We start from the raw sequence: 19,933 nt of genomic DNA on the forward strand, positions 1-19,933 counted from the left end.
ACCTGCACGTGGAATTGTTGCAACCCGAGTACATACGTGGTTTACATTTAAGGACTGGTGAACGGAGACACGTGAACGTTGGGGGCGATGACGGCTTGACCTAGGCTGCGTTCGCTCACATGTCCCCTGTGTGCTCCTCTGTTTCCCCAGGTCGCTCCGCGTCTCAACTCGAGATGATGTGGCTGCTGCATCCCTCGTGGTGGGAGGGGGTGAGGGTGGGGGTGGTGGGAGGTAGACCGCAAGTGGGGGGGAGGGGGGGGGAGCACCGTTCCTCGCACAGTGGAAGAAGACCATCTTCTCCCGGCATCTTAAGGCACACCGTGGACCAGCCATGAGCTCACCGACCGCTGCGCATTTATTATCGATAGTTCACTTATCTCGTTGTGCGCGTGTGTGTGATTTTTTTTGTAATTCTTTTTGTTGCATACTTCCTCGAGTAATTGTTCATGTTTGTGAGATTGCATCTTCACGATCCATAGCTCGACAGGGGGACCCATGGGCCACTCACAAAAGTGGGGCACTGTCTTTTTTTTTTTATTATAGATACGCACCCCATGTGTTTTTTGGAGAGCAGTAATGCAATCTGTTGAGGCGGACTGACACTAATGCCAAAAGGATGTGTACGAGTGGCTTAAAAATATGTTGTCGAAGATTGTGATTTGTGAAACGGTGCGTCGGGCGGGAGGGGCGGGGGGGAGGGCCTTCGTCGTCGGGTCTTGAGACTTCTTTCTGTCGCAACACGAAAACTAAAAATATTTCTGAGGAATCCGAAACGATGAGTTTGTGAGGCAGCTTGAGATTAGATGAGCTTGCTTCGCTTCCCTTCGACAAATCATGCTGGGAGTGACCTAAAGCCATTAAGATTCCATAAAAAAAAACCGGCACGTTTCTTTCGGCCTAGTGATATAGGCTCCACGTCCGCAAGCTTTAACGTCGGAGGTCACTCTGCACTTGTCCTTAATGCCGAGGAAGTAATCAAAAGTTGCTGCAAAGCACCGGGCAGTGTCCCTCAAAGGTCGTACGGGAGAGGTACCTCTTCTCTTTCTACGCCGGTCGTGGTGGTGGTGGTGGTGGTTTTGGAAAGAGGCTGCTCTGTTTCTGTAATCCGCACCGATGCCAAAATATAATGCTGGATCAATGCATAGTGATAAAGCACGTGGCATATGGCTCCTGTTGAACTATGTTTCCCTTTTTGGCACACTTAATTTTCTTGTACATTTTGTCCGATTTATAGGTTTTGTAAACGTGAGGAAAGCGTTGGCATGGAGTAGTTGGATTGCCTGCAATGGCCGACACCGATGGCGAGCGATATCTGAACTGGTCCAGGGCTTCCCTCTTAAACCAACTGCCACTAACCATTGCGGGGAAGTACGGTCAAAAGCCGTGACAGACACAGCAAGAGGGGGGTGGGGGTGGAGCCATTTGATTGGCCTGAAAATTATAATTGTGTTTTCTATAAACACATTTCCTCTAAATATCTTTCTCGTCCATTCTGTGTGCTTCACTTTTGTCTGTAAAAATGTCTCTTCTCCAGAGCAACATATAGTGCCAGCCCACACCCATCCAACACAGGCTACCATCTGCCATACAATCAGGGGAATGTGTGAGATACGCGCCATCCGACGACGCCAATGAGATCATCATTTCTTGACCGTGATCTCACACGGCTTGGAACATCGCGTGATAAGTGGACGTCCTTTCATTCCGCGCACACAAATCGCATTAAATCCGTTGACGTTATGTTTTTCAGATGTGGAATCCAACCGATAATAATGGCACACACTTCATTGTCTCTGTATTCGCCGGCGATGATCATCGCGATGTGACGCGATTCTCTTACCGTGCGTGCGCGTGGCATCGGTTGGCGCCAGCGTCACGGTTACCGGCGCCGCGTGCCACGGCAGTTTTGCTGCGGTGTGAAGCCAAACTGCCAAAAAAAAAAACATAAACAAGCCACGAAAATTTGAAGAGAGCCATACTGGGAGCACTTATCCAAGGAGAGGCGACGTCTCTTTGAAAAAAAAATAAAGCCCCGAAGAAAATGAGGTTATAATGGGGCGGAAAAAAAAATGTTTGTGCAATTTGGGGAAAATTGTAATTCTCTTTATTGTGCTTCTTTGCCTTTCAATCAAACTGCATTTATTTCTTAAAACATGTTGCTATGATATTATCGATGTATGTACGTCAGGCTAATGAAACTCAATTTCGCTGCGTCATTGGCACACGTGTGTGTGTGTGTGTTGTCTTGAGAGTTCAAAACCAATGTCGAGGGGGAAGTTAAATTCACCTGGCCCCTGGTGACGGCTGTCCTGCAGTCCCATCAGCCACCTGTGGGGGTTGCCCTGCCACTTTACCGGCGAGCTCCTCCAGAGAGAAAAATTCCCGTTGAATGCACGCAAACTTTCTTGACTCTCTCCGTTAGGTTCGCAGTCAGTCCAAGCGTCTCCCTGTTCCAACAAGCGTTGGGCAGTGCCTTCCCCCCCCCTCCCCTTCCTCTCCTGGCAGCCCTGAATTTGTTGAACAAACCGGACTGCTGGTAAAGAGACCACAGGAGCTGGAAATCTTTCCAGAGTTTGCTTGCTTAAACAAAAATGATGCTGGATAACGTTGGTCTTGGAGAGCTTACCAAATGGGGCTGATGGAACAGAACAGACTTTCTGCTTGGATGTGCGAACATTTCCACATTCTCCATTCCTGCGGTGGGGGAAGCCCAGTCGATATACCACGACCACTGTTGACCTAGAAACTTTCACAACCATTTATTGACCACGGCGAGACGATGGGTGGGAATTTATGAACCCCCCCTCCCCCCACCACCCCCTGCACTGCAGTTTGAACTCCCACCGTTCTGACCATGACGCGAGCGATTTTTTTTTGTGTTTGATGACCACAGCGCCCGCTGGCCGCGTTCTGTTGGATCGTCGGTGCCCGTCGCTGCGTCGCGAGTCGCGGCGCCGCCGCTCTTGAGGCTTCGTGGGCCCGGCCGATTTTTTCTCCCTCCCGTTGCCGCTTCCGACTGCGCAACGCAGACCGCGGGCCGAATTCTCGTCTCGGTGAACGCTGATTTCCGTCTCTTGACTTCTGATTGTTGTAAAGTAAGAAAAAAAAATACCGGTCTCTTCGTCGCTTAACAAGGGGGGGGGGGGGAAGGGGTGGGCTTGGGGAGCGTTGGTTGGCAAAGTCTTCGATGAGTTTTTGTTTGGGCCGTTTGCTCAAGTTGGGAACCTGTTCCCCACCCACGTGTCACCGGACGTCTGGCGGACTGGCGAAAGAGCGTTCATTGCAACAACGTGATTGTCACATTTATTAAATGCAAGTTTGAAAAATCGAAGTGATTTTCCATTATCAAGTGGATTGTGCATTGTGAGCGATGATACATTTTGAGCAAGTGGGTTGGGTGGGTGGGAATTCAACGTTGCTGTGATGTGGTGAGACCATCTACAGGACATCCGCTGCGAGTCGGGATGACGGCAAGAGGATCGTCGTGGTGTCCCACTGCAGGGGAGACTGCATTCATAGCCGTGTACTCGTGTTGATGAAGACTGCAATAAAAGTACCGTACACCTCGACATGGATGGGGGCTGGCTCTGTGCAGCATGTGCCCCCCCCCCTCCTTGCGGTACCGAGTATGGGGTGGTGGTGGTAGTGGCGGTGAAGTCTTCGCCTCGCGTCGCACGCTGGCTTAACACATTGTGAGTGTCCCACACTTTACCCCACCGCTCGCAAACCGCGCAATGGGGGGGCTATCTGCAGTGCGTGCGCGTGTTTTCCCCCCGTATCCGTTTATACTGCTGGGTGGACAACGGGGTGGGGGAGGATTTGAGAAAGGTGTTGTTGCTGCGCTCTTTGGTTGAACTGCTTGCCACGCCACAACGCGCCTCCCCCAACCACCCCCCTTGCCGGACACGGCAATCGGCCACTTGCCGTGAGTCCGGGATGTGTTTCGTGCACAAGTTCTGGCCGCCGATCCTTGTGTGCGATCGGTGAACTTTTTCACGTGATCGTTTGGACCACATGCATTATTAAACAACATGCAACGACTGTTTTAGTGATCGATCAGACGCAGACCATCATACAATCTCCCTTGCCGGGTGCCACCACAAAGAGCTGGAAATGCTTCACTGCTACCGATTTATGCGGCCAGTAAAATGTAAATTGTACGATAAACATACCCGCTTGCAAAAAAAAGGTTATCACTTAATTTGCTTGTATTGAGCAGGGAAATGCAATCAGTAGGGATGCTGTGACGAGCAGGCGGTGACTGTGGTTCAGTGTGGTTGATTTCAATCAATGAGGTTTCGAGACCAAGGGTAAATAAAGTACCGCTTATGGGAAGTCAACAGTGGTTCTTGTAGAGAGAAAACTCAACACATTCGCCAAAAACAGTGGCCTTAAAATGAAAAATACATCATTCAAATTTATGAGTATTCCATCCTAGGATTCCAATGCACAATGCATGCAAATAAGGAAACAAAAACAGAGCCAGGGGCAACCGACCCAAACTAAAGAGGGAAGGCCACTTTAAAGAGATGGGTTTTCAAAGCAGGATTAAATACAGAGTGCTTCAAAAAAACGTTAACACTTCTGAGAATTTGCAACAATGCCACAAGAAATGTACCTCCGGGCTCTGGAGACCACCTGGAGAAGATTCCAGGCACGCGTTGACAATGATGGCGAACAATTGGAGACTGACTTTTTAAAGCTATTAACACACATTTGTAATCACGTAACAGTGTATTATCCGTTCTTTTTCCATTAAAAACGTTAGTCCCATGTAAGCGTTAACATTTTTTTGAAGCACCCCGTATATACTGTCATAGGCGACATGTTGGGCACCCAAGCCCTTTTCTTCACAGCACACAAATGCATGCGCTTCTAGACTCACCCCTGCCATAGGAACGTGCCATTTCCACCACCAGCTTCAAGGGGGCTGTTAACAGGCGACGCATTGCATCGACGGGGGGGGGGGGGGGGTGTCATTTGCTGTTTGTGTCTGTGTATGCGCACGCACGGGTCATCTCGAGTTCAACACAAAAGACAGCGCGTGTGGGACCAGCTTTGCTAAAGTGCCATTTTTTTATTATTTATTCATATTCATTAAACGGAACCCCCGCCCCCTTCGTGGAACCTTTTACACATTCCTGAGCGGTTGTATTTGCTGTCAAGTTGGAACAAAAAAAAGTTTTTTTTAAAGCTCCACTCAGTGACTTCTACTCGAGCATGCACACACACACACACGCGCGCACGGGCACGCGCGGGCACGCACGCGCTTGTTATTTGCACGCCATAACAATTATTGACAATAAAATAATCAGTGCACTTTACAGTTCAAATCTCAGTGTCCGTTCGCACAACGTGGTGTATAAATCTTCCAAAAGAAAGTTGTCAATAGGAAAACACATACGGCAAAAAAGCATCTTAAAAGTTGTAAAAGTAAATATGAAGCCTGGATAAAATCACAACTACAGTAATCATATCGTCGAAATCATTGCACAGGCTCGTTTCGCCGGGCATCCGGTATTCAAATGTCGATTAACCTCAAAGAGACCGCGGAAGCCAAAACGGGCTAAATCACTCTCAAAAAATAAATCTTTACACGGGCTTTTCATATTCTCTTCGGTTCACGGCAGATGCATTAAAATTTCACTCCGATAGTGAAGGGCTGAAAGTTTGGAACTCTCATTAAGTTTGGATCGCCTAAGGAAAAAGCAAGATGCAAATCATCACACTTATCCACCCCATGCGTATGAGCTGACTTGGCAAAAGTGTGCGACAATCCAGTAGGAACTAGGTGCTCAAGAATCATCTACGTCTGGGATAGAGACCGTCTGTAAATGTCCTACTCATGCACAACTAGAAGGATAACAATGCAACAAAGAACAGCGCTTTCGGCAAGAATGCGTAACACTCTCAACGCACACATTGAGCGAGGGGCGGTCGCAGCTACAATGAAAAACACAACCTGAAGATGGCTCTATGAAAGTCGATTAATTTACTGCATTTCAAATGCGTTCCAATGAAGCAAACGCGAAACAAAACAAAAATTGGGCCAGAAACCGCACTCACTTGCCCGCTCACCCTTATCCGCCCTGGGCGGAAATACATTTCAGACATATGTTGTGGCACTCGTCAATATCGTTCGCCGTTAATTGGTTTCAATCGGATTCTTTTTTTTTTTACGCATTTTGTGTCACATCTTGTTTTTCGACCGTGAAAATCTATGCAATTAACAAAGTGCATTTCACACGCACAGACAAACTCTTACAAAGCACTTACGCCTTCAACGATGCGCGCAGAAGGACGACTTGAAAGAAGCGTGTTATCAAAGAAACCTTTAATACCGGCCACTAATTTTAAAAAAAAACTGCATCAGTAAGGCATTTCAAAGTCTTTGAATGGCCACCAAATTATTTGACACGGAAATTACGGAAATCGGTTGACATCGTTGGCTGAATTGAAACCAGACAACACTACAAATCAAGCACGGCTGAAAAGCACCCAAAATGAAACGTGGCGTTGTGAGAATCAACGCTGGGCCCAGCGTTCCGGGAAAAGTCTCTCCGAAACTCATTTTACGGACATCCAATTTTCGACACATGGCACATTGTTACAATTAACGAACACCAGCCGTGTCTGGCCACCAATGGCGTATATTAAACGCAAGATAAACCTCGCTCTATGACCAAATATCATTCTAAAGGAGCCGGCAAATTCCATTGAGCACACATCACCACCTCATTGAACCCGCTACACACACATTTCACACATCACGAACCATCAACTCTCCTTTTCCCCCCGACATCGATCTTCGCTTTTTCAGTCCGTGTCCTCACTTTGCGATTTTGTTCTTAAGCACATTTATCATGTTGAGTAGCTGAGCGCAGATCCATGGAGGTGATTATTTTAATCCGGGGAATATGTAAAAAACAAAACTTCCTAAACACGACATTGACAAATTTACTCTTCAACACAACGATGCATTCAACGCGAGAGCCTCCTTACGACGCTTCCTGGACGACACGTTCTCGCCTTTTTCCCACCTCCAAACAATCCACGAAATCCCGATCACAACTGACAGCATCACAGCGGATAGTGAGACCACACAACAACGCCAGACATCAGTAGTACCACATCTGCATTATCTGTAACAGTATACATATCAAAGTTGTACATTGTTCCGTATTTTATGACAAAAATCATACAAAGGGCTTAGCCTCCTAACTACAACGCATCCATGAAGTTGAAATCTGTTAGTATAATCTTACATTGCTATGCTATAGTATGGAAGCCATACCATCAACTCTTTGTTGTTTAAAACCAAATTTAGCTTCAGAATCGATGCAACCAAGCATCCGCCGATTTTGTGGAAAGGAGTTCGAAACGACGGGAGCCAACTGGACGTTGCAGTAGGTGACAATTAAAGGTCACGTGACCAGTAAGGTCGCGCGACGGTAAGGTCACGTGACGGTAAGGTCGCCCCGCCCTGCAGGATTTCGCGATGGACTGCTCAGTGTGCCCCCCCCCGCCACCCTGTTGTGGCCCCCCACACCACTGTGGCCCCCCACACACCGCTGTGGAGCGACCTCCAAGTCGCCCCCTCTCCCCCCACCGCCCCCCTTGTGGGTGCACGCGTGGCTGCGTCAATCCGGTCTGTTTTTAATACTGAAAAAAAACCACTTTAACACTGACACTACAAAGGAATTCGTTCACTTGGAGGAAAACTATATAATTATTAAATAAACCGCACCCCACTCTTTAATTGGTTTGCATAAATTAATATCATATACATTTTAAACGATCTTCCAAATATGCATATAGCGCACGTCAGCTGATTTACCTGACGCCGATTCTAAACGCGCCTGCCTACAGAATGAACGCGGCCCACGGAGTGACAGCAGTCGATGCTCTGGGCAGAGGGCAGAGAGGGCAGGCGGGTATAGATGCACAGATATTATCATCATCATCATCATCACGTGGTGCCATGTAAACAACTTAAATATGCTCTTATATAAATTCATATAAACAAAACAATATATATATAAACTTCCAGTTTAGCTCCACAGCCCTTCCAGTTGGGGCTTGTTCAACAATACCAACATTTGTCACGAGCAAGCAGACTGGTTGCGAGGGGCCAACTCTTACACGGATGCCATTTCCAATTATTCCAACAAAACTGTTTCTCTGAATATCAACGATTAATTCGCTCGCTCTCTCACAGAAAACATTCCCTCGTGCAAAGGTAAGGGTGCAGCCGCGAAATTGCTTCGCGTGTATGCTGAACTTCTTTCGCACCGCTACGTAAGCCCACCCGTGCTAAAATCGGGAGGTGGAGGCTCTTTCTCACACCACTCCTGCTTGAGCGCGTTCTGGACAGACGTTCTGGCAGAGGTGGGGAGCATCCACACTCTACCCCCACCACACGACACCCTGCCGAATGACTAACTGCGGTGCACCCAATGTATATTGCCGGCTGGACAGAGGCAGTGGTGGTGGCGGTGGTTTAATCATCTTGCCCCGTTCTTTCAACTGCCGCGCCGGGAGATCAACCCGAACCGATGAACCTCTGGATTGCGAGTCCCGGCGCTCACCATTAATTGCCGTTTCGTAAAAACGTCGACAAAGTTGAACGATCCCTTATTACGCGACCCACGAAATCACGCGCTTACGAGACCGCACGCGCGTACCCACGGTGCCATGCGTGCGGGGCTTGCACGTAACTCCACGAGACCACAGGTCTGGGCGCGCGCGATTAAAAAAAACAAAACCCCGCGGTCACGCGCCGGGGCTGCACAGTGGCTGCACAGTGGCTGCACAGTGGCTGGGTGACAGTGGCTGCACAGTGGCTGGGTGACGATTCTCTTACGCCTGTTGTCAGTCGGGGCCGGGGATTTCAAATCGCTGTATGCATTTCTACACACGGTACGTTAATTATAAAAACAAATGTTATCGGCTCCGTCTATAGCAGTGGTTCTTCTTAACCTGGGGATGCGTGATGGCCTTTCTGAGAACCAGGCTGGAGAAAAGGTGAAGAACCACTGCTCTACAGGATAACGCAGGGGGCCAAAAACAAACCAAGCCTGCTTGTTGTGCTAATCAGAGGCATTAACCAGGAGGATATATACATTCTTGTATTTTATATATAATGTATAGGCAGTATACAGCAGATATATGTCGATGCGTGAGGAATCTGCATGTAGCTTTGCATGCAAGTCCCATTTTGTTGACGGAGTCAATCGAAATCACTGGATCATCTCGTGGCCTTCATCCAGCAGCGGATCGAACATGGCCGACGACGATAATTACAAATGAAGTAAAACAAACGCACAGGTGGGCACGGCGCGGGGTGCAGATGGAAGTCCTGCACAGAATAGCCCCAAAGTGCCAAGCAGCACGGCAAACAAAAAAAAACAGCACTTTTAAAGTTGTAATAAATAAGACCCGAAAGAAAGGTTGTAACAGATCACGTCTGAAAGCGTGAGGGCTTGAGAAACTCGGATAATTTGCAGCGGAAGAATGTCACAGCTAGAATTGTTTTGGAACTTTGCTTTTGAACCTTTCTTTAAATGTACCCCATTTCAGGCGACTCTCTGCAGAGGCCTACATTGGAATATCAAGAGCACGACGTTTGTAGAATCGTCAACAGATGAGCGGCACGACGTGGAATGCATTTTTTTTTTCCATTTGATTATGCACCGATGAAAACAAAGGGTTGTTGTAAGGGGCGTGGCGTGACGTGGACAATGTCGGCAATTCCGAAAAGTGAATCTGACTTGACGCGTGGAGGGGAAACGAATTGTGTTGCGTTTCGACGTCAATTAAAAATTAATAAATTGAATTATTTAGATGGGACGCTCGCAAAGGCTACACCAAGATTTGCAGTGGAATTAACACGTCAACGCCTCTTTCCCCCCACCGGATTTGTTGGAGCTCAAAATTATCTGTCACGTGGCAACCCCAAAGACTGGAAACCTAAAACGTGACCTCCACAATGTAACCCTCAAAAGTTGATCGCATGGTCTGCAAAGTGTCGTGGCACACTCCCCCACCCCCCCCCCGTTAACCAGCTATTTGGAGACAAGGGTTCATGTGTAAGATCTGGTGGTAAGAAGTAGGTACGTAGAGAATAAATTAGAAAATAACGGCACCCTGTGTAAAAGGTAAAAGAGCAGCCCTGCAAGTTCATTCTCACACTCCAAGCTTCACTGGAGGGAGCTGAAAGTGGCCCCCGCTCTGAAGGGTAATTTGGCCGACTCTTCGATGCTAACCAGACGTCTTGCAAGAGCTGTGAGTAAATCTGCATCGCACGGATTTATGAAACTCCAAAACCCGCCGGACTGGCGGGGAAGGGGGGGAAACGAACTGGGCTCATGAGCTCATCTTAAGGTGTCGACCTTAAGAGTTGTTCCCCTACATATGCGTGGATTTTCTCTGTATAATTCCAGATCCTTCCCATAACTCCTTAAAAGGAAATTGCCAAACATTCAAATCCAGAACCTCCATGAGAAAGCACCTTGAGAATCGGCGCGACGTTTCTGGATGAACAGAGAACATTGCTTGTCGTGTTCTCACGGCGTATAATGGCACGTGTGGATTATCTCCCGTGTCTGCGAGGCTTAATTGGTCCATATGGAAGGGTTTTGTTCACCTGTGTGGATATGTACTTGTGGATCCACACACACGCAAGGTCCGTGACCGAGTTGCGCTTGATCCGGTGAATGCACGGCCGTTCACCCGTACGCACACGGACGCCGGTGCGGGAGTGCAAGTGCGTGTGACACTCTGAATTCAACCGATGAAAACATTTCAGAAGTGACCCTTTTCCGTCCAGACCACATCGGTAGAATTTGCCCTTATACCGCAAGTCACATGTCTGCGTGATGAGGCCACGGCTGAAAGTGCTCTCAAGAGTAACCGGTCAGAACCCACTGAGTGTGTACAGCCACAAAAACAGGTTTATGACAGCAACGAACCGACACTTTTCTGAGAAGTGCATATGCAATGCGGGCTCTGCATGGCAACGCGTGTGTGTGCGTGTGTGTGAATGGCACGCCTGTGTTCACGGCATGACATACTGCACCGAGGCTCCCTCCGTTTCCCTGGCACTGGGCAGGCGTGGAGGGGTTGGCAAAGGATCAGCAGCCAACATTTGTCCTTGGCCTGGTGTCTTGCACTGCGTCGATAAGATTCCGTGCCAACACTTCGTTCCGAACCCGGAGCTCTCTCTTCAAGGGCCTGCATGCAGACGCACTTTCCTGACACGGCCGTGGGGTTCTTTTGATATCCATAATATTTGTGCTGTGGTTTATCTCTGGGACACAAACACACGTGTGCATTCACACCGGTATCATGTGGGGGGTGGGGGTGGGGGAGGGGGGGGATGAGGGTGGTGCTTGCTGGGGCAGGTGTGGGATAGAGGCCACGTGAGGTTGCTTTGTTTCACTTGTTTGGTCCCGTGTTGACCTCCAGCTGCTACTGCTCACATGACAATAAACCCCGCAAATCAAAGCTGCTTCACGTCAACAACAGCTACCTAGACACCGGATGAGAGAGTAGCTGTACGGAAATTTCTTTCAAGGATGCTTGGGCAGACTGCACTGTGGACACGCACGGTGCATGCCAGGGGAGAAGCACGTCTCAAAACTCGGACACGTGACTTCAACAAAGGGCTCTACAATTTCACGAGCCAGTATGCTCCAAGAGACTGGGCTTGACGATGGCTGGAACGGCAACATGCACCACTTACTTGCACCACTTTCGACGCAGAATTTGGAAAGCCAACGGCGTGGCAACGGCAGCGTGTGTTCGTGCCGCGTTGACTTCAAAAAATGAACGCGGGCAGACGTCGCGAGTCGAGGGGGACAAGCGCCAGCCTTCGGGAATACGTTGCGAGGAGCGACGCTGCGCGACGACGCTCGTCGGCGCGGCCCACAGGACACGCGGCCGCGCCCCACAGATCCGGAGGTCGTCGTCGTGCGTGCCGGCCCAGAAACGCCCGTCGGCATTCGCTTGCACGCGACATTAACGGGCCCGCCCCGGCTCGAGAAGCGCGCAACGTTCACCGGAGGCCCAAACTCAAGTACGGCGTCCCGATCCAGCGGCGCCGGGCGGCGGCGGGGGAGACCTCTCCCCGGTCGTCGCAGCGGGAGCTACTGGATGACGCAGCGGGAGCTACTGGATGACGCAGCGGGAGCTACTGGATGACGCAATACTTGCGGTAGTCGGACTCGAAGTCCTCGTCCAAGCTGCTGGTGTCGACGGGGCAGCGTCCGTGCAGGGTGGGCAGGAAGGCGCGCCCGTCCAGGCCACGGCGCTCGTAGAAAAGGAGGTAGGCCGAGTCCGTGTCGATCTCGTCCTCGTGGACCTCCTGAGGCCGAGAGGACAAAGCGCCAAGTGAGCAACCGGTAACGTTGGCGGGGGCAGAGAAGCGGCGGCAGAGAGAGCAACGGGAGATACGAGGCGGAAATGTCATTCGTGAATGGAAGTTGCCGTTTGACGACTGCGCGGGGGTGTCCGTGCTCGTGCTGCACAGCTCTGCCACGTGTTTTCGGGTCGAGGTGCATTTCGTGCCAAGTTCTGGAAGGTTCTTAAGTTCCTGAAAAAGGTCCCAGCAGGTGGAGAGAAACATCGGGACCACCCCATAACCCCCACCACCCCCATCATCAAGCTTGAGAGAGTTTCACAATTATGTGTGATCCACCATCCCTGGCCCTCCACGGTGCTCTCGGCACTGCGGGGGCATCCACACGCAGCGATGGCAACACAGCTCCAAGTGTCCTGCTGCTCACCTTGCAGCTGCTGTCATTGTAGCAGTACCACTTGGTGTTGGGGTTTCGGGCATAGGTCACGTAGTGGCCTCCGCCCATGATGCCAGAGTGACACTGCGTACACAGACACACGCACACACACAGCAATACCCGCAATTTGCCATTGAATGACGGTCACGTCACCACGGTGTCTATGCCAGGCCAGGTGAACCTTGAGGCAATATAATGTGGGAGCCAGAGGACATCCCTGTCGCACCTCCAAGGCCCTTAATGATTGCTAGCAGAGAGTCAGGGACTCTGAAAGCATGTATAACAGCCCAGAGCCCTGGCCTGTTTGATGCTTATACATACGTATATAAAGACAAACATACAAATAGACATACTGTATATACACACTCACTCACACAAAGATCCCCTTAAGACTGTTGGGACGGGTGCTGTTAACGAGAACCAATGTTGGCTAGCAATGCATACGACGGTGTAGTGTGGCTAACACCATGTGCTGGTGTTCAAACAATGCACCAGGTACTCACTTAAAGCTCATCTTTACCTAGGGAGGGCTGGGAACGATATCGCTCGCTACAACTGTAGTAAACACCGTAGAACCGTGGTAACGAACAAGACTGAACGATAATATCCTTGTGGCTCTCCCGTTCGTATTCTTTTTTGAAATGGTGACTTTAAACTTCACCGCTCAATATTAAAACCATTCACATATGTATAACTTTCAAATATAAGCCGGTTGTGGAAATTCCACATTCGCATGGCAGAGTGCAGTATCTCTACAGGTCGATCACTACTTGCTTCCCACAAAGGGCTATTTATTAACTCTCCAAGATTTGTGAGTAAAGTGCTCTACACCAATTCAGTCGTACTTATATATAAAGTAAACATCATTGGCACGCACACATACACAATGCAAAGACAAATATTCACCGTATAGCCTTAACAGACTGTTGGGGCAAGTGCTGTTAGTGAGCACCAATGAAGGTCAGAACGGTACACATTGGCATGGGTGGCCAACACCACGCCGACCGTCTTTGTCTCCCTAGTGGCGATGTTTATGCACTGCTCCAGGTACTCATTTGAGGCTGATTCGATCTAGGGGAGGCCCAGGACCGGTTCAGAAAATCACCACCGATGTTGGCAGTGAGCGGGAATCGAACTCGGGCCGCTGGGTTGCTAGCGCAGCACACTAACCGCTACACTACCGCTCCCCACACACACACACACAACCGCGCACACTCACGGGCAACGCCCCCCCCCCTACCGAAATGGCGTAGAGATCGTAGATGGGCTTCGTCTCGTCAGAGTCTTCAGACGTTTCCGTTTCACAGTCGCTTCTGTCCGCACTGGCGGACGGCTCCAGAGCGATGGTACCGATGCCGGGGGCTCCGTTGGGGAGTCTGTCCGAAGCCACGCTCGTCGGCCACATATCCCCAGCGCAGTCCTCCTTCACCCCATCCTGCACAGAGAGAGAGACACGCAACTCCGTCACACACACGCTCATTATTCCCACTGAAACCTCAGCGGCGATAATTATCAATGGAATGGCATCCCTCCCGAAGCCTCTGCCATCTCGCAGAATCCCGTGATGTACGAATTATCTTAGCACCAGCATACGAGCCACTTTCATCACTCCATCTCCAGAATGGATGTCCTCTCAAACTAATGCCATTCATTGGCTCTCGCCGAGCGTGCCCTTCTGATGACGTGTCCTGCCCTGGCCCACTCACTTGTCCGTCTCTCGTTATGACCACTTTCGCCGCGCACTATTTAGTCCACAATTATTGAACATTCAAATTGTGCGATCATGGTCTCGAGCTTTTTAACTTGAAGGCGACTGCACTAGGGTCTGGTAACAGAAAACTCAACATCCGGAAGAACACTTAAGATTACAAGTGTCTGCGAAAAAAAAAACCCTACGAGCTAAATAATATATAGATTACAAGCAATTGAGTCTTACGTGCACGGCTCTTTGAATGTATCTTGAATGAGAGCACTGATTCTAACAGATTAATTGATACATCATTAAATCTGTAGCTCTAAAATCGTATTTTTGTTTGTAAATAACACCGTCTCGTCTACAAATCCCTCCCACGGTCTTGCCCCCCCGATCTTTCTTCTCCGATATCTTACGGTGTCCCATCCCGTTCCTCTCCGCTCCTAATCTCTACCATCCGTCTCCCTCGCCCTGCGCCCAGTCTCGCTCTCATTCCCTTGCCCTTCTTGCTCCCGTTAACTGGAACAAACTCCCACTGCAGCATAAAACAATCGTCTTCACGGACCTGCTTCCGTTTCCATCGCTTCTCCATTGCCTATCCTACTACTGCTCCCTGCCCCCACCCCCCCTGTTACAACCAGGCCTACACCAACCCCTATCACTAACCCGATCACTACCCCAGCCCCTATCACTACCCCTATCACTACCCCAGCCCCTATCACTACCCCAGCCCCTATCACTACCCCAGCCCCTATCACTACCCCTATCACTACCCCAGCCCCTATCACTACCCCTATCACTACCCCAGCCCCTATCACTACCCCTATCACTACCCCAGCCCCTATCACTACCCCTATCACTACCCCAGCCCCTATCACTACCCCTATCACTACCCCAGCCCCTATCACTACCCCTATCACTACCCCAGCCCCTATCACTACCCCTATCACGAACCCAATCCCTGCCACTACTGCAACCCCTATCACTACCCCAACATCTATTACTACCCCAACCCCCATCACTACCACAACCCCCATCACTACCACAACCCCTATCACTAACCCTACCCAAACCCCTCTTAACCACTCCCCCACCTCTTCTCCTGTCACCATAACTACTACACCACCACTTTTTAATACCCCCCACTCTTTATTTCAACCACTATCATCTTATTGTACAATGCTATAATTGTTGTAAAGTGCCTTGCAACAAAGCGCTATATAAATAGATATAAGATACGATGATTGATTTAAGGCCCAGGTTGCTTTCGATCAGAGGAAAGACATGCTGTGAGACTCAACAAAGTACGGAATTTCGATTTCAGACTCTGTCTCCTCGACAGACCTGTTCTCCACCTGAGGACGGCTACTTGCGTTGTGGCCGAAACGTCGTGAGAATATTTTATTATGTTTTATTTTTATTATTTTATTATTTCCATTCTACGTGACTTTACCGAAAGAACCAAGAAGAAGAAAATGTACGGAATGCCGCTGCAGACGGCTCCGGGGCAGGGTTCACCTGGGCAGAGAGGTCTTCCTTGCTGCTGAAGCCGCTGCTGCTCGTGTCCAGCGTGTCGGGGAAGCTCACCGCAGCACCAAGCGGCTCCCCGCTGCCGCCCTCCAGCGTCTCGCTGCTGCTCCTCTCCAGGCACACCTCGCCGGCCACCTGCACGCTCCCCTCCGCGTTGTCACCGTGGTCGCTTCTACTGCCGCCACCGCCGCCGCCGCAAGTGCTCACGACCTCGAGGCTCGCTCCGCTACCCGCCCTGCAGAAAGCGTCCCGCAGCCGGGAAGAGTCGCTGCATTCAGGCCCCGGGCCGCTTTCGCAAACTCTCACGCAGCCTTGCCGGCCGCTCTCTGTCGAAGGAAGGCACTGCTGGCCGCTGTCACCGTTGGGATTTTGGTCATTTGGCAAAACCAAGGAAAAGGCGTCTTCGCCGGCACCGCCAACGAAGCCGCCTCCTCCTCCGCCCCCCGCCGCCGAAACGGCGTCCGTCGAGCTGGCCTTGGAGTCGCCCCCGTGCAGCGGGGCCTGTCCCTTGCAGGGGGCGGCCGAGTCGGCTCCCTGCAGGTTCTCCCGGCTGCCCGCGGCGAGGCCGTCTTTCTTTTTACCCCGGGCCAGGCGCAGGGGACCCTTCCCCGGCGCAAACTGCTTGGGCCGCAGATGCGAGCGCGCCTTGGTGCCGAAGCGCGGGCTGCCGACGGGGCTGCCGGTCCTGCTGCCTCCGCTGCTCGGGCTTGGGCTGTTGGAGCCTCCACCTGAAGCTGTCAAAAAAGAGACCGGTCAGGTTGTGTTTGTAAGATTAACGAGTGAAAGTAAAGATAAACCACCTTTCATCAAGGTGTGGATTAAAAGCAAAAAAAGTCACTTGGGTAGTTCTTGCACGGACCGATCTCTAACATTCGGGGGGGGGTGGGGGTGAGGTTGGTGGTTGCGCCGGGTCTGCTAGAGTTCCGAACTGATACCTAGTATCAGGGGACATGACGCCACGAAAGCACAATTGGAATGAGGCTGGGAGAACGAGAAACTTAAATGAACAATGAAGCTCGCACAAGGGTGCTTTTTTTTATCACAGATCCTGAGCGCAGACAAAAATGGCCAAGTGGTCAGCAACAAACTAAATTCTTGAAAACGTGGTCAAGAGTGAATATGTTTCTTAAATTGAGCAAAAGACGATGGGAGGATATTTCAAAGTGGAGCAGAAGTGTAGAATGAAGCAAAGAGAGAAGACGCATTCAGACCTGCAGCGTGCCGCTTGAGTTAACAGAGTGCGGAGGAGAGATGAAACGGTCATTCTGGTCAGAGGCCTCAACGTGGCGAGGAGGAATCAACGAGCGATGGTCACGGGAACACCAACCGCGGTCGTAGCGACCGGACAGTGATCAGGAGGCAACCGACCGCCGGTGAGCCGAGCGGGTTCGAGCCGCAGCCCAACGAGTCGAGCAAGGTGTCCGCCGCAGTACCGCCGCTCACCTTTCGCGCCGACGGCAAACCCCGAGTCGGACGAGGAGGACGAGTGGACGGCATCGAGGCCGCCGTAGAGATTGGCGCCCGGCGCGGCCGCCGCCCCCCCGCCTGTGTCGTGCTGCACCTCCTTGAGGGCCGCGATGGCCGCCGCGGCCGTGGCGAACATGGCCGTGGTGGCGGCCGCATCGGCTGTGGCGGGCGAGACGGCGCGAGCGTCTTCGGGGTCGCGGCGCGGGGCCAGGAAGGCGCTGGGGTCGAGCCCGCGGCGGGGGAACTTCACGATCTTGTGCGACTTGATCCAGCGACCGTTCACAAACTGGAACCGCTTCAGGTGGATGATCTGTGCACGGCAGCGAGCACACAGGCGACGAATCACTCGGTCTGACACTCCATTCTGGATACGCCCACCACACCCCTGCACTGACCAGCAGGGTGAAGTATGCGCAAAATAACTCCCCCCCCACCACCCCACCATGACCAACACGGCACAGGCAGGCAATGGATTAACAGAGGCCTGCATATTATTATGTTAACGCCGAGCACTCATCGAATGCATTCTTGATCTGGCAACACGCCACTGTCCAACGCGGCCACAGCAAGACGATGGAAGACGTTCTATCCGTGGACCTCAGCATTTCCAGAAGAAGGCCCTTCGGCCAAAATGAGTGACAGCATAGAGAAACCTGTTGTTGTAAAAATAAGAAGAGGTTTTACTCTTTCTGGCAATGAAACAGGAGATATTAAGATGTTCAAACAGCAAATAGAAACCTTTTGCAAGGAATCATGTCTGCATTAACCACAAATAGTATTTGTGGTGAACATGCAAACAAACATGCTCTGATGATATATTCATTGCATTTGAAACTGATTGGACTGCACCAGAGACAGCCTTCCAGTTTCAAAAGCAATGTAAAAATGTATTTATTATCACAGCATGGTTGTTTCCATGTTCAACACAAGTACTGTGTGTAGTGAATGCAGACATGATTCCTTGCAAAAGCTTTCTATTTGGTGTCTGGACATCTTAACATCTGTTTTATTGCCAGAAAGAGTAAAACCTATTCTTATTTGTCATACTTTGATACTGGCAAAAATATGGTCCAATGATAAACCTGTTGTTATTTTTTTATTGTGCTGTTATGTTTCCTGATACGGAGTTGCTTCTACGGGATGTAGGTGACTAAAGTGCACAACCCAACACAGCAGCTATAACACAATATTTAGCAGGCATATAATGATGCGTCAATTCCTCGATCAACATTACTTTTCTATGCTCATGGATGTAATCATGTGCTTGAGAATCATTTATATGGTTTATGCGCATTATATGAACGTTACATCGGGCGATTACATGGCCTAGCGATAGCACGTCCACCGCTTGCTGCAGAGGTTCACGGATCTAATCCACAGGCTGCCCTGTTTTAATACCGCGGGCGTATGAACAGTAAACATACACGGCATCTGCTACGCAGTGGACGTTAAACATCCCATGGACGTCATTCGCGTAAATAGGCCGTTGTGTGTGCCAGCGTCGTGGTCCAAATAAAAAAAATTCCACATTACTCGAATTGAAATATACAAAGCAATCATCACACCCCCCCCCACACCCCCTTACTGTGGAAACTTGGCAGGACCCTCCTGAAAAGGAGTCATGAGGATCACTGGGACTTTGCAGGATAAACGAGTGCGGTAACAATTGTTATTATAAGGGTGGCGGAATGGACAAAACTGTTCAAATGGAGACAGTAACGAGAGAAACGGTAAAACGAGACAACAACAAAATCGATTCCTGAAACTTGAAAGGAAATTTACGAATATTAACAATCACTGGAGGGGGTGAATCACATCAATAATATAAAAGGAATTCACGTTAATGTTATTTGTTGTAAAGTGCTCTCCGAGTTGCCTTTACGACGTAAAGTGCGCTATAAAAATATAGATCGACGAAATCCGCCTGACGCGTTACATTGAGTGTGGGGGGGGGGGCGGCATCCAGCGGGCAGCGCGGGGGGAGGCTTACGAGGCTGGGCGGGAGCCTCCAGATATCCAGCTTCTTGCTGGCCAGGCGGTGCGCCCTGCACTTGGAGCAGTAGTAGAGCTCATCCTCGCCCAGCTCCTCCTCCTTGGTGAACGCCTGCAGGCAGCTGTTCAAGCTGATGGGCTCCGTCTGCGCACGGCGAGACTCGCCCACGCTCTCGTGCTCAAGACACACCTGGCAGGCCGCCACGCACGCAGGAACACGCACGCACGCAGGAACATGCACGCACGCACGCAGGAACACGCACGCACGCAGGAACACACATGCACACAGCAACACGCACGCAGGAACACGCACGCAGGAACACGCACGCACGCACGCAGGAACACACACACGATGGTTGAGTGGGCCTAGTTAGGCTTTCGTGGAATTCAAGGGGTTTTGTCAATACAACCTCTATACTGCGGCAACCCCCCACTAATTAATGAACCTAGTACTTGG

General features: G+C 50.5%; 2 protein-coding genes across 4 annotated transcripts in view; one reads left to right on the top strand and one right to left on the bottom strand.

Annotated features, from left to right (window-relative positions):
* MYO1C (myosin IC) overlaps positions 1-205 on the top strand; it is a 37,835-nt gene extending 37,630 nt beyond the window's left edge. Inside the window, exon 32 of the mRNA XM_078873815.1 lies at positions 151-205. Coding sequence (XP_078729941.1) covers positions 151-177 — 27 coding nt within the window. The 3' untranslated portion in view covers positions 178-205. The remainder of the gene's footprint in view (positions 1-150) is intronic.
* A 7,396-nt stretch (positions 206-7,601) lies between these two features.
* The window catches only part of USP32 (ubiquitin specific peptidase 32), an 80,804-nt gene continuing 68,472 nt past the window's right edge, over positions 7,602-19,933 (bottom strand). For all 3 annotated transcript variants that reach the window (XM_078873818.1, XM_078873816.1, XM_078873819.1), the window contains 6 exons: positions 19,475-19,666; positions 17,461-17,794; positions 16,006-16,751; positions 14,035-14,229; positions 12,786-12,878; positions 7,602-12,364 (listed from right to left, as the gene is read on the bottom strand). In XM_078873818.1, coding sequence (XP_078729944.1) covers positions 12,191-12,364; positions 12,786-12,878; positions 14,035-14,229; positions 16,006-16,751; positions 17,461-17,794; positions 19,475-19,666 — 1,734 coding nt within the window. In that variant the 3' untranslated portion in view covers positions 7,602-12,190. The remainder of the gene's footprint in view (positions 12,365-12,785; positions 12,879-14,034; positions 14,230-16,005; positions 16,752-17,460; positions 17,795-19,474; positions 19,667-19,933) is intronic.

This window comes from Lampetra fluviatilis, chromosome 37 (assembly GCF_964198595.1).
Source record: "Lampetra fluviatilis chromosome 37, kcLamFluv1.1, whole genome shotgun sequence".
NCBI classification, from domain to species: Eukaryota; Metazoa; Chordata; class Hyperoartia; order Petromyzontiformes; family Petromyzontidae; genus Lampetra; species Lampetra fluviatilis.